This window comes from Procambarus clarkii, chromosome 27, assembly GCF_040958095.1.
Source record: "Procambarus clarkii isolate CNS0578487 chromosome 27, FALCON_Pclarkii_2.0, whole genome shotgun sequence".
In the NCBI taxonomy this organism is placed as follows: Eukaryota; Metazoa; Arthropoda; class Malacostraca; order Decapoda; family Cambaridae; genus Procambarus; species Procambarus clarkii.
In genome coordinates, this window is record NC_091176.1 from 10157355 (window position 1) to 10171483 (window position 14129).

Genomic DNA, 14129 nt, shown 5'->3' on the forward strand with positions numbered 1-14129 from the left:
AAAGTTAACATTGACCCATGCTAAATATTGTTTTATTGTAAATGGTTCATAATAGCTATTATTGTAATAATGGTGGTTCTCTCTACATTAATTGTTTTCTTTAACAGCCTCATGATGATGGTACTATTAACAATGACTTGGCAGTTTCTGACTCTGATGATGAGGCGGCCCAACAGGCAAGACAGCACGATGAGCACCATCAGCACCACCAGCAGCACCACCACCAGCAGCACCACCACCAGCAGCAGCACCACCAGCAGCAGCACCACCAGCAGCAGCACCACCAGCAGCACCACCACCAGCAGCACCACCAACAGCACCACCACCAACAGCACCACCAGCAGCACCAGCACCAACAACAGCAGCAGCAACAGCAGGAGGAGGAAGACGACGGAGATGCTTTATGGTTCTAGATGCTGCCTGATTTTTGATGTCATTGTCCCTGGCACATTTATTTCAATCATTTATTAAGTTTTTGTTGTCTTGCTGTTTAAATCATTATCTCTTCTCATTTTGTATTTATTATACAGATACAGTACAGTATATTTATAATAAGTTTGTTTAAGAAACAACATTTAGATTACAGTACAGTAATGTAATTTAGTAAAAACATTATTTTATGACTATTTCCCTACCCTAAGAGTATGACCTGTTTTATAATCATTTTGAGATATCCTCCTCAAGGAAGGGAAGGTCTCAGAGAACAGAAGACTAGTACTAAAAGCATCTATAACTATCTCTGGGACAGTATAGGTGAGGATGTCGTTACAGTACAGTATTACTCTTACTTGCCACTTTCGTGGGGAGGGGTGATAGGGGCCATCAGCCTGGAGGAGCAGCACTGTAAACGAAAGGTGGTTACATGTATTACAAAATATGAATAGCCATTTTAAAATTTGTGCATGTATGGAAATGCTTGCTTAACTTCTGGTATAATATGTTCAATTTATACACAATATAAATAAAAGCACTGCACATATTTAAATTTGACTAACAATTCTGAAAAAATTTATTAGCAAATGTTTTAACCTTTAAACTGCACAACACGTCATATGACTTGTTGAGTAACTTACCCAAAAGTGTGCATCACGTCATATGACGTGTTGGAGTACTATGCAAGATTTAAACGGTCCGCAGATACACGGGGTTCACCTCACCTTCATCAGGGCTCTTGTGATCAGACACTGTTTAAAAAAAAAAAAAAATGGGCAACATTCCTGGGTGTCAGGGCCTCGGTATTGAGTGAGCCACCAAGGCTGGTGCACGCAGCATGAGCTCACAGCACTGCTGTTCAGCTTGTGACCACAGAATCGCCTAAAAATGTCAAAATATATATGTGCATGCTATTATTTAGCGATGATAGTATTACAGAAGACCCCTGACTGTGATAAAAATGACCAGGATTCTGATAATAGCAGGATTGTTGTGATAATTAGCGCTGTAGTGGGAAGAGTAATCATGGTGCGGAGGGAGGTAGTGTTGTCTGCTGACTCTGTGTGACCACCTTTTACTGTCTGGACTCACTATACCAGCTTAGTGGTTCGCTATGGTGAACAAAACGTGCAGATACTCTATAACATCTGTATATAGTTAATAAAAGCAAAAACAGTATGGTCAGGTGAGGGAGGGAGTGGCAGCCAATGGCGGGCTGCCATTGCCACTATCACTCAGCATACCAACTTAGTGGTTCATTATGGTGTAAATGTAGATACTCTACTTATATATAACGTGTATATATAGTGTAATAACAGCAAAAGGAGTGTTGGGAGAAGCCATTTTGGTGAGGGACGTGGCAACATCTGGATGCCTTGTCATGCAGGGTAAGGGTGGCCACTATGCTCTTTGGGCACTATACCGGCTTAGTTGAACAGTTATGGTGAACAGAACATGTAGATACTTATATATAATGTCTGTATATAGTGAATAAAAGCAAAAACATTATAGTGAGAGGAGGATGTGGGCGAATGAGGAGTCATTGAGGGAGGGAGTGGCAGCGAGAGGCTGGGTGGTCACTCCTTGTTGCTTTTTGACTCGCTATACTGTATCAACTTGGTGGTTCGTTATGGTGAACAAAACATGCAGATACTTATATATAACCTGTGTATATAGTGTAATAACCGACAAAGTATTTGTTTATTGTTTTATGAACACAATAATTGAATCAATAATATGCACACCATAATTTTGAGTACAGCGATGATTCACACATTTTATTATATAAATATATCACACTACACACTATTGAATAATATTACAGCAAAAAAACAAAGAAAAAATCAGAAACATTGAAATAATTAGGTAATTATATCTTTGTGGCAACTCCCGCCTGACAGCTGGGGCTGAGCAGACTGCCTCGGTCGCATGTTGAGTCAGCGCCTCCTTTTTTTTTTTTTGCCAGACTTCCCTGCTCTATTGTGACCAAAATATGCCACTTACGATTTTATTATTATTTTTCCCGTGATCAGGGAACACAAAATAATAGGTTTATAAGAGAAAAAATTGTGATTTTTTTTTTTTTTATGCACCTATGGGCGACAAAGGCCAAATAGCCCTTAACAGCTTGGGGGTTATGCTTGGTGAATATTTTTGTTAAATCTCAAATGATGACTTTAAAAAAAAACTTGGTAAAACAATTGCCTAGCACTCTTTTGCAAATAAAGATGATTTTAATTTGCAGTAACATATTAATAACTATGAATTATAGAAGATGCTTACACTTTGTATTGGCACTTTGGTGGTGTTAGAATCTGTGGTGCAAATTTTTAAATATGGAAAAGATTGTGAATACTGTATGTAATTTGTAAAAAAAAAAAAAAAAAAAATATGTAAAATAATTTCAGAATAAAAGTTTTATGAAAACCTTTTCATGAATGGCTCAATTTATGTACTTCTATACTTCCTCCCTCCCACTCTCACCACCCACTCCTTCCTCCCTCCATCCCTCACCACCCACTCCTATCCTTCCTCCCTCATGACCCACTCCTTCCTTCCTTTCCTCCCTCCCGGTCGCCGGTCGGCCGAGCGGACAGCACGCTGGACTTGTGATCCTGTGGTCCTGGGTTCGATCCCAGGCGCCGGCGAGAAACTATGGGCAGAGTTTCTTTCACCCTATGCCCCTGTTACCTAGCAGTAAAATAGGTACCTGGGTGTTAGTCAGCTGTCACGGGCTGCTTCCTGGGGGTGGAGGCCTGGTCGAGGACCGGGCCGCGGGGACACTAAAAAGCCCCAAAATCATCTCAAGATAACCTCCCTCCCTCATCACCTACTCCTTCCTCACAACCCACCCTTAACCCACTCCCTTCCTTCCCCCTCATCCACTAATCCCTTCCCCCACCCCATCCACTCCTCCCTTCCTTCCCCCTCAGCCATTCCTCCTTCCCTCCCTTTCTCACCGCCCACCTCTTCCTCCTTTCCTTGCTCACAAGTCCTCAGTGCATGTATATTTAATGTGCTGAGTGATAAACACATTGAAGATCTCCCAACAAATCATAAAAGACTTGTTGTTTTACGGATGGTATTCAAATGTAGGCAGCCACCGAGCCAAGGTAACTGGTAATGTTTGGTGCATTTGCTGCTAAGAGCTGTGGACATATTATCTCTGTACAAAACACGTGTTTGTTTCAAGTGATTAATGACCAACCACTAATCATATAGATGAGAATACAGAACAACTGTGAAACACAAGATACCATTTGAGTCTCCTTGGATAAAGTATTGGTGACTTTCCAATATGCATATTAAAAGAAGCCATGATCTTTTAGTAGTTCTCCAGCAACCTTACCCGTGCATACTGAAAGTAGAAATCATATTCATAATTTTATTCATAAGAATGTGTACACAGAGAACATAAGAGGAAGGAACAATTGTAGGGACAGGAGTTGTTCATAAAAATGAAGTCATAGTTAACACTGAAGATGATGATGAAGAAAAAATGAAGAATACCACTTAAGTTACTTCCCTACTTAAACCAATATTCAAGGAAACCCGTATGGGTGTGTGTATCCCTATATCAGTGTATATACTGTCTGCCTTTGGTATCTAATCAAGGACTTCTTAAAATCTAGGGGCCATGTAGATTGATTAATAAACCTCAAAGCTTTTCTAATGCTACTTCAGGCATTTTTTTTGTTTTTTCAAGGATATTCTAGGCATGGGCCCCTAAGCCTCTGGCTGGCCCACTAAGTGTTACTTGGGCAAAGTATGAGTATTTATGACTCTTATGGTTGCTTCAGTAAGATTTTGTCCCATGTGTTAACAACTTCTGCTCTGTTGAATCTGAGTTGAAATCTTAATGAGTTTGTAACTCTGCACTGTGTTAAATAATGTTCCAGAGGTCTGTCGGGTGTCTCTAAAGGTCTTAGACCCGAGAGCCGCTAACACGCTAATAACCTCGATGAGGTCGGGGAGCCGGCAGCTTGCCAAAGGTACCCTCTATATGTCCTGATAATTATTTCTAGATAGATTTTAAAATTTAAGAGTTTGGGGATTTACAGCATCTGTGGGTAGATGGTTCCATGGGTTTATAACTGTGGGTGAAAAGCAAATGCTGTTTGCTGATGATACTATCTTCATCTGCTAAAACTCCAACCCACACACTTTAGTTGGGGGAAGACAACTCTACCAAAGAAGATTGTAAATATTGAATTACAAAAAAGTCCACTCATGGGTGTAAACCAACAAAATCACAAAATACAGAAAAGACTTAAAGGTATGTACTCACAAGCTTAGAACATGAAGTCAGAGATTTAATCTAAACAAAGCTCAGTAGAAATATAAGAAAATTCACTTTCGAGAACAGAGATACAGTCAGACCAAGTTAAGTGAGAAGTGGTGGAACTTCCACCACAACAAGGTGGTGGAAGTCAAAACAGCAACCCGTCCTTAACCCAAGTCCAATCCATCCAGCGGTCGACCCCAAAGACGCATTCATCAATTTTAACATGCTGTTCATTCAAAACAGGAATTTTCTCAAATATAAATTAATATTATAATATATTAGCATATTCTGTATATGTAGGCATAGGCTAGGTGTTTTGGTTCTGTTGGCAATTATTTGTATTTGTAGTATGTAACCTGTCCTCAACTCTAGTCCATTACATCTAGTGGTCAACCCCACAGACACACAAATAAAATTTTACATGCTGTTGATTCAAAACGGGAATTTTCTCAAATATAAATTATAATATATTAGCATATTGTGCATATACAATATAGGCATATTTGTATTAGTATTACATGGGTGAAGCAATCCAACCTGTCCTCGACTCAAGTCCATTACAACCAGCGGTCGACCTCACAGACGCATTCATAAATTTTAACATGCTGTTCATTCAAAACAGGAATTTTCTCAAATATAAATTAATATTATGATATATTAGCATTTTGTGCATATATAGGCATAGGGTAGGTTAGGTTAGGTGGTTGGGTTCTGTTGGCGATTATTTGTATTTGTAGTACGTGGGTGAAGCATTTATAGCGTTGTGGTTCGAACAAAATTTGTCAGTGCTCACTTGTTCCGGAAGTGTTCGAACGAAATGAGTTGTGAGTCGTGTGTAAACCGTTTTTCATTCATAAACAGGGGGTTTGGCGGGTCAGCCCGTCCTCCAAACAAAGATCCAAAAGTGATTCCATCCACCCGCCAAACCCCCTGTTTATGAATGAAAAGCGGTTTACACACGACTCACAACTGCTGACGTTCGAACATATCCGGAACAAGTGCTTCACTGACGAATTTTGTTTGAATCACAACGCTGTAAATGCTTCACCCAGGTACTACAAATACTAATAATCGCCAACAGAACCTAAACACCTAACCTATGCCTATATATGCACAATATGCTAATATATTATAATATTAATTTATACTTGAGAAAATTCCCGTTTTGAATGAACAGCATATTAAAATTTATGAATGCGTCTGTGGGGTCGACCGCTGGATGTAATGGACTTGAGTCGAGGACGGGTTGAACTGACATATGTGGAGATTGATTGATTGATGAAGATTAAGCCACCCAAAAGGTGGCACGGGCATGAATAGCCCGTAAGTAGTGGCCCTTTTAAGCCATTACCAGTATCAAAAGCTGATACTGGAGATCTGTGGAGGTGCGAATGTACCCTGCATGACGGGAGATGTCTCCCTTATGAATGTGTTAAGGTGAAGATGAAGCAACCCAAAAAGGTGGCACGGGCATAAATAGCCCGTAAGTGGTGGCCATTTTAAGCCATTACCAGTATCAAGAGCTGATACTGAAGATCTGTGGAGGTGCGAATGCACCCTGTATGACGGGAGATGTCTTCCTTGTGAATGTGTTAAGATGAAGATGAAGCCACCCAAAAGGTGGCACGGGCATGAGTAGCTCGTAAGAGGTGGCCCTTTTGAGTCATCACCAGTATCAATAGATGATACTGGAGATCTGTGGAGGTGCGACTGCACCCAGCGTGACGGGAGATGTCTCCCGGACCAAATGGTGACCAGATGGTGATATGTGGAGAGCTAGTGTCACAATTTATATGTTTGTCCTGCACACCGCCCCCCATCCAGTGGGCAGCGGTGGATAGGTTACAATCACTCAGTTACTACCTACAGTTAGCAAACTGGGGATATTTGGCTAAAATTTCTGGTAGCAGATCATTTTGAATGAAGTATTTACACATCGCTGGAACATTGGTTATAGAATTGTCTCTAAATTCACGTATCTTTTTCGCACTCCATCACATAGTGACGGAGGGTGTGCGAATAATTTTGTTGACACAGTTTACATTTGGTCAGGTCTATATCAGCAGATAATGAGAATTCCCAGAGATACTTGTAACCGAGTCTAAGCCGAGCAGTAGTAACATCTAGAAGTCTGCTAATTTTATTGGATGATCCATAGATGTGTGGCTCCTCTTGCATGATAGTATGATGATAGATGGAATTATTGGTGTCAATTTCACATTGCCTCAGATCTACAAGATCTTGTTGAAGTTCTCGGTGTACTGTTGCTCTTTGGAGGACGGGCTGCAAAACTGTCAGTAGTTTCAAAGCGTTAAATGACAAATAGTGCTGGGAAGACGGGACACGACGAGCGTAGCTCTTATTCTGTAACTACACTTAGGTAATTAGAACTAGGTGAGTACCGGTCTGTAGTAAAAATGTCATACCTACGTAGCCTCCCCTCCCCTGTATCGGGGGCGGAGCTAATATCATACCGGCTGGACGCTTGTTCGACCATTATCGTTTTGATCGTCAGGTCAGCCGGGTCGAGCTTGTATACAGGTTGGTAGAATGTAATTTCCAGCTTAATTTCTGTTTGCCCTAGCTTTAGGCATATGCAGTTGCATAGTGTTACAGTGCTAAAAACTGGAATTGCTTATTGTTGTTGTCTATTGTTAAAACTACTTGCTTATTGTTAAACATAGTAAACAGATTCAAATACCTTGGCCTTGAGGTGCCACTGTACGGTCCTGTTGTATTCAGACTCTGTCGTCAGTTTAAAGAGAGGCTCCGAGCTCTCAAGGCTGTTGCAGGTTATCACTCAAGCTATGGTGCCAATGTCAGAATTGTCAAAATGATGTACTTTGCATACATCAGATCTTTAGTAGATTATGCTGCACCTCTGCTTGCTTTGATGCCTGAAAGAAAGCTTGGAGGGCTTGAAAAATTGCAAAACGAAGCCTTGAGGATAATCCTTGGGTGCCCTCGTACCACAAAGATACTTAATATGAGAAAGGAACTTAATATTCTGAGCGTTGTTGATCGTGTTACTGAAATTAACTGTCAAATTGGTATAAAAATGCTTAGGCTAACTCATCCTAATCCTTGCACAGAAGCCCTCCAGAATTTCTTTATTGAAGATCAGCATTGTTCCAAATGGATAACAAAAACTGGAACCCAACTCAGAATGTATCAGGTTCATGATTTGTACCAAGAGAAACAACAGCGGCACTTTCCTGCACCGTGGGAGGTTACACCCTTTCCAGTTTTAATCCCTCCCTTTCCACCCAAGAAGCAAATTAGAGATCAGCCCAAGCTTCGTCTTGAGGCAAAGCTCAACGCCTTAAGCCATATTGATGCTCTGTCCACAGAGCATTCTCTCTCTCAAATTATATACACTGATGGTTCCCTACACCGCACCACGGGTGCAGCTGGAAGTGCAGTTGTCCTGACAATGGGCGATGGCCTATACTTTGAGTGGGGAGTCCGTATAAACAACTGGGCCTCTACCCTTCAGACTGAACTATTTGCCTTAATCCTTGCACTGAAATGTGTACAAGTCTCAAAACTTGATACATTAATTGTAAGTGACTCCTTATCATCCTTAAATGCTCTCAACTCTTTAAGACATAACTGTAACATGCTCGTGTCCGAAGCTAGACACAAATACAACAAAATTACTAAGGATGGTAACAGAGTCCATTTCATGTGGTCTCCATCTCATGTTGGCCTCCGAATGCATGATAGAGCTGATAAGTTAGCCAAAGAATCTGCCTTTAAAGGAGCCGTTGAGTGTAACCTTGGATTGTCAATGAGCAATCTGAGAGCAGCTGTACACCGAGAACTTCAACAAGATCTTGTAGATCTGAGGCAAAGTGAAATTGACACCAGTAATTCCATCTATCATCATACTATCATGCAAGAGGAGCCACACATCTATGGATCATCCAATAAAATCAGCAGACTTCTAGATGTTACTACTGCTCGGCTTAGACTCGGTTACAAGTATCTCTGGGAATTCTCATTATCTGCTGATGTAGACCTGACCAAATGTAAACTGTGTCAACAAAATTATTCGCACACCCTTCGTCACTATGTGATGGAGTGCGAAAAGATACGTGAATTTAGAGACAATTCTATAACCAATGTTCCAGCGATGTGTCAATATTTCATTCAAAATGATCTGCTACCAGAAATTTTAGCCAAATATCCCCAGTTTGCTAACTGTAGGTAGTAACTAAGTGATTGTAACCTATCCACCGCTGCCCACTGGATGGGGGGCGGTGTGCAGGACAAACATATAAATTTTGACACTAGCTCTCCACATATGTCAGTTGCTTAATTTAGAACCTGTACTTGAGGTCGATCTCGAACCCATTGTTGATGTGATGACTTATATTGAATTTTGTAACTAGCTCATCAAGATTGTAACTTGCTTAGCTAAATGAATTGTGGGGTTCAGTCCCTGAGCCCATTATGTGCCTCTGTAACCCTTTCCACTACCGCCCACAAGATGGGTATGGGGTGCATAATAAATGAACTAAACTAAACTTATTGTTAAACTGCCTATTGTTATATACAGTGCTTAAACTGTATATGTGTATTGATTGGTATATGGCTTGTATTATTGCAGGTTATTATTGCACTATAATTGTTTGATCAATTAAGCTACCACTCTGGCAATGCCTTTGTTTACCTCAAGTGTCCGCGTATTCGCTGTTCTTAAAATAATCCTAACCCTACCTAGGGACGTGAGAAATGGGTGGCGTGGGGAGAGAGAAACTATCCTGGGCACTGTCAGGTACCACGTCCAGTAATCCATGTCTTTAAGAGAGATGTCTGTCTGTCCAAGGCTCGGGGCAAGACTCGCCCAACTTTGCAGGGTGATATTATAAAATAAAATAAAATGTTTATTCAGGTAAGGTACATACATACAAGAGATTTTACATAAATTGATCGATTTATAGTTAGTTCATTTATTATGCACCCCATACCCATCTTGTGGGCGGTAGTGGAAAGGGTTACAGAGGCACATAATGGGCTCAGGGACTGAACCCCACAATTCATTTGGCTAAGCAAGTTACAATCTTGATGAGCTAGTTACAAAATTCAATATAAGTCGTCACATCAACAATGGGTTCGAGATCGACCTCAAGTACAGGTTCTAAATTAAGCAACTGACATATGTGGAGAGCTAGTGTCACAATTTATGTTTGTCCTGCACACCGCCCCCCATCCAGTGGGCAGCGGTGGATAGGTTACAATCACTCGGTTACTACCTACAGTTAGCAAACTGGGGATATTTGGCTAAAATTTCTGGGAGCAGATAATTTTGAATGAAATATTTACACATCGCTGGAACATTGGTTAATAGATAGAACTAGTACATACAATGCCTAAAGCCACTATTACTGAAAGCGTTTCGGGGTTATAGAGGAGACTGGGGGGGGGGGGGAAAGCAAGATGTGGGAAGATGGGGAAAAAGGGTAAGGGTAAGATGGGATGAGGGAGGAAAGTAGGGAAGGGAAGAGAGGGGGAAGACAGACACACAGAAAGACAAACCCAGGCTCTATACCGCCTACCCATATTCTAGTATCGAACAATTTGCATGGAATGGTACATTATCATAACCATGAAGACGAACAAGAAGGGTAACTTTTGTCTTGTCTGGGGAAAAATATTTGAAGGTAAAGTCCTAAATTTGCGCAGGGTTGACTTACTGAAGTTTGTGATGTCATATGTGCATGATGTGACATCTCTATATGCTTCCTTTTCTGTTCAAGATGGGGGTGATTCCAACGAAGAGCAGCTCTTGGTCGATAAAAACCAAACGGGTATGAATACACTCCGGCTTCCTGTCCCCCGGCACAGAGAATTATTATTATTATTATAATAGTAAATAATATAATCACAATATAAATGTTTCATAGACAAGCACATCTACACTCCAGATGCACAGTGTTCCTTATGAATTGTTATATACCTTACATATAACTACATTTACTACCTTCTTACTAGCTACTTTTACCCAGTTTTAGCCCATAAAATATCCTGTTGTTCATACTCGCTCTCTGAATCCTTGCACACTATCACCATGTCCACCACCACCTGTGTGCTGGCTACACTCGCTCTCCACTCTCAGATGTAACACGAACGGGGAACAATGGTTTCAAGCCCAATAAGCCACAATGCTAGATGGAAAATAGGCTATGCTTTTACACCCATAGGGTGTAAACCCTATGTAATCCATGGAACCCTTGGAACCGCTTACCCGCCGAGGCCATTAATGGCAAAACACTGCTGAATTTCAACATCTAGCTCGATAAAATCATCAGGACCAACGAGGGGGGCACCTTTGATAAGCCACTGGCTTTCTGTTCTCGTCAGAACCACTAGAGAGAGATATAGTAGCCCCCTCGGGTAAATGCAGTCTCCGTGGTGTAGTGGTAAGACACTCGCCTGGCGTTCCGCGAGCGCTATGTCATGGGTTCGTATCCTGGCCGGGGAGGATTTACTGGGCGCAATTCCTTAACTGTAGCCTCTGTTTAACGCAACAGTAAAATGTGTACTTGGATGAAAAAACGATTCTTCGCGGCAGGGGATCGTATTCCAGGGACCATAGGATTAAGGACTTGCCCGAAACGCTACGCGTACTAGTGGCTGTACAAGAATGTAACAACTCTTGTATATATCTCAAAAAAAAAAAAAAAAAAAAAAAAAAAAAAAAAAAAAATTCAGGTAAATTACTACATAACATATTTTGAGAAGTATTCCTTTAAATACATTCTCTATCAAAGCCGAATAATAGAAAACGAATAATATTTTGGCTAACTAAAGCATAACCTATGTCTCCAGAGATGATAGCATAATATCATCTTATGAAGGGTCAGTAGCTATAACCTAGTTATAGCTACATTGTCGGAAAAAGGAAATCTGTTAGACAAGGGCCAGTTTGTACATGCGGTCACTTTTCCAGTGCTGGCCAGAACCATTGGTGCTAAACTTGATTGACCAAATGGTTTTACTCAAAACTACCCCAAACTTGTCCCTTGAATTAAGCCGATAATTATTCAGTGTATTTAAACAATCACATCAATTTAATTTAATAATAATTGTGTCGGAGGACAGGCAGCCAATGTATATATACATGTTAGGCTTATATCGAGGTCCCTTTTCATGAACGAATTACTGACCTTCCCCAGGATACAACTCCACAACAAGCTGACTAACTCCTGGGTACCTATTTACTGCTAGGTGAACAAGCGCATTAAGTGATAGGAAACGCGCCCGACCTTTTCTGTCCCGTCTTGGATTCGAACTTGGAATTCCCGACTGAGTCGGGCACGAACACGACTGTGCTGTTGGGACCCTCCTAATTTGCAATATCAGAAACCTTCAATGTTGTAGGACCCTTTTTTTTGAGATATATACAAGAGTTGTTACATTCTTGTACAGCCACTAGTACGCGTAGCGTTTCGGGCAAGTCCTTAATCCTATGGTCCCTGGAATACGATCCCCTGCCGCGAAGAATCGTTTTTTCATCCAAGTACACATTTTACTGTTGTGTTAAACAGAGGCTACAGTTAAGGAATTGCGCCCAGTAAATCCTCCCCGGCCAGGATACGAACCCATGACATAGCGCTCGCGGAACGCCAGGCGAGTGTCTTACCACTACACCACGGAGACTGCCAATGTTACACACTTTCTCTGTGGAGAGATATTAAGGGGGCTTGACTTGCATTCTCTGCAGGGACGAGAGGTTGGGGGTGACGTTGAGGCTTGGGAGTGGTTGAAAAACGAAGGCTGTAAATGGGATTTTAGATATAACACAAAATAGAGCTCGAAACAATTGTGCAAGTTGGATAAGTTTAGATGTAGTTAAGATGTGGGTAAATACTGGTTTGAAAACAGAGTTGTTAATTTATTTGAAAAATTACCGTGTACCATAATATTCAGTGAATCGATGGATTGTTTCAAGCGCAGGTTAGACATTATATTATATATATTTATATGATAGTCACTGATTACAGTATAATGACAGCTCTTGTTGAGTAAGATTACCTGGTCATAATGATATCTTGCGGCTGCAAGTTATATTATTGGACTAAATAAACAACTCAAGGCTAAGTGTTATAAACAAATCCACAAGGGCCGCGAGGAGGATTCGAACCTATGTCCGAGAGCATCCCAGACGCTGCCTTAATCGACTGAGCTACGACATGGTAAAATAGTTTAAACCAGAAGTTGTACCTAACTTACTTGGATCCTGCAGCCTCTCAGAGACACAAACCAGGGTTTTACACAACTCCCCCATGCACTTGAGCTATGTCAATAGGCCGTTCTACCTCTTCGCCCTTACTTCATTACACACAGAAATCCCAATAGCCCTTGTGGATTTGTTCATTGATGCATCACGCTATTGTGATTTCTGTGTGTAGTGGAAGTGTTATAGTTATGTTCTGCTCGGATGTCTTGTCCGAATATTCTGCTAGGACGCTACAAGGGTTGTATAGCTGATTCCAGAAGGAAGGAATGCATCCTGACCAACATAGACTGGTGCATTAACTTTAGGTAAATGTTGACTTGGCTTACTCTCTCGAGTTGCATGATAAAACTTGCTAGACGTGCTCCTGATTTTGATAATAGGACTTTTAAAATAGCCTATCCATTTACAGATGTTAATCCCCGCTCCTCTGTTTGGATTCACCTGAATTTACTAAACCGACCACCATGTCTCTAGTGGCCTCGACTAGGACTGGAGGCCGGCGGCTTGTCAAAGATCCCCCCTCCTTATTTTTAATGATTTGTATCCAGCTGCATTTTGAACTGCAGCAATATCTTGGCATTTTCGGCTTCGGCGGGTAGGCGGTTCCAATGTTTTATTACCCAATGGGTGACTAAGCACCTGTTTTCTGTCCTACACTGTGGCTTGTTGAACTTGAAACCGTTGCCCCATATTCGTGTTACATCCACCTTTTTTGCAAAAGTGGTCTGGCTCAATATACTCCAAATTATTCAGTGTTGTTAAAGTTTCGATGAGCTCTGCACTGTCATGTTTGGTTTGCAGTGTTATTAACGGTGTGGCCTTCAACCGTTCCTGATACGAGAGTTGACAGTTCTGGAACGATTTTTGTCGACTGGCGTTGAACCTTTCTCGAAAGCAGATTGTCATTCTGAAGACGAGGCCTCCATGGGTGGAGACAGTAGTCCAAAAAGGGCGCATCAGAGATCTGTACAGTGGAGTAGCTACGCCTTTTCCTTGTAGTCAAAGGAAAGTTATCATAATCTGTGTTTCACAATTAGTGGCGTCATCTTAGTGTCGTGCCGCCTCACCACAGCACGACTAAGTAGGTCGTAATTAATTAGTATATTGCTAAATAAGCTTTTGAAGAAGAATTTGGTTTAGTCTCGTCCAGAAACATAAAATTAATGC

General features: G+C 41.2%; 1 protein-coding gene across 2 annotated transcripts in view; it reads left to right on the forward strand.

Annotated features, from left to right (window-relative positions):
- Positions 1–2863, forward strand: part of Taf1 (TATA-box binding protein associated factor 1) — a 54454-nt gene extending 51591 nt beyond the window's left edge. For both annotated transcript variants that reach the window (XM_069332322.1, XM_069332321.1), the window contains exon 34: positions 108–2863. In XM_069332322.1, the coding sequence (XP_069188423.1) occupies positions 108–413 (306 nt within the window). In that variant the 3' untranslated portion in view covers positions 414–2863. The remainder of the gene's footprint in view (positions 1–107) is intronic.
- The last annotated feature ends 11266 nt before the right edge of the window (positions 2864–14129 follow it).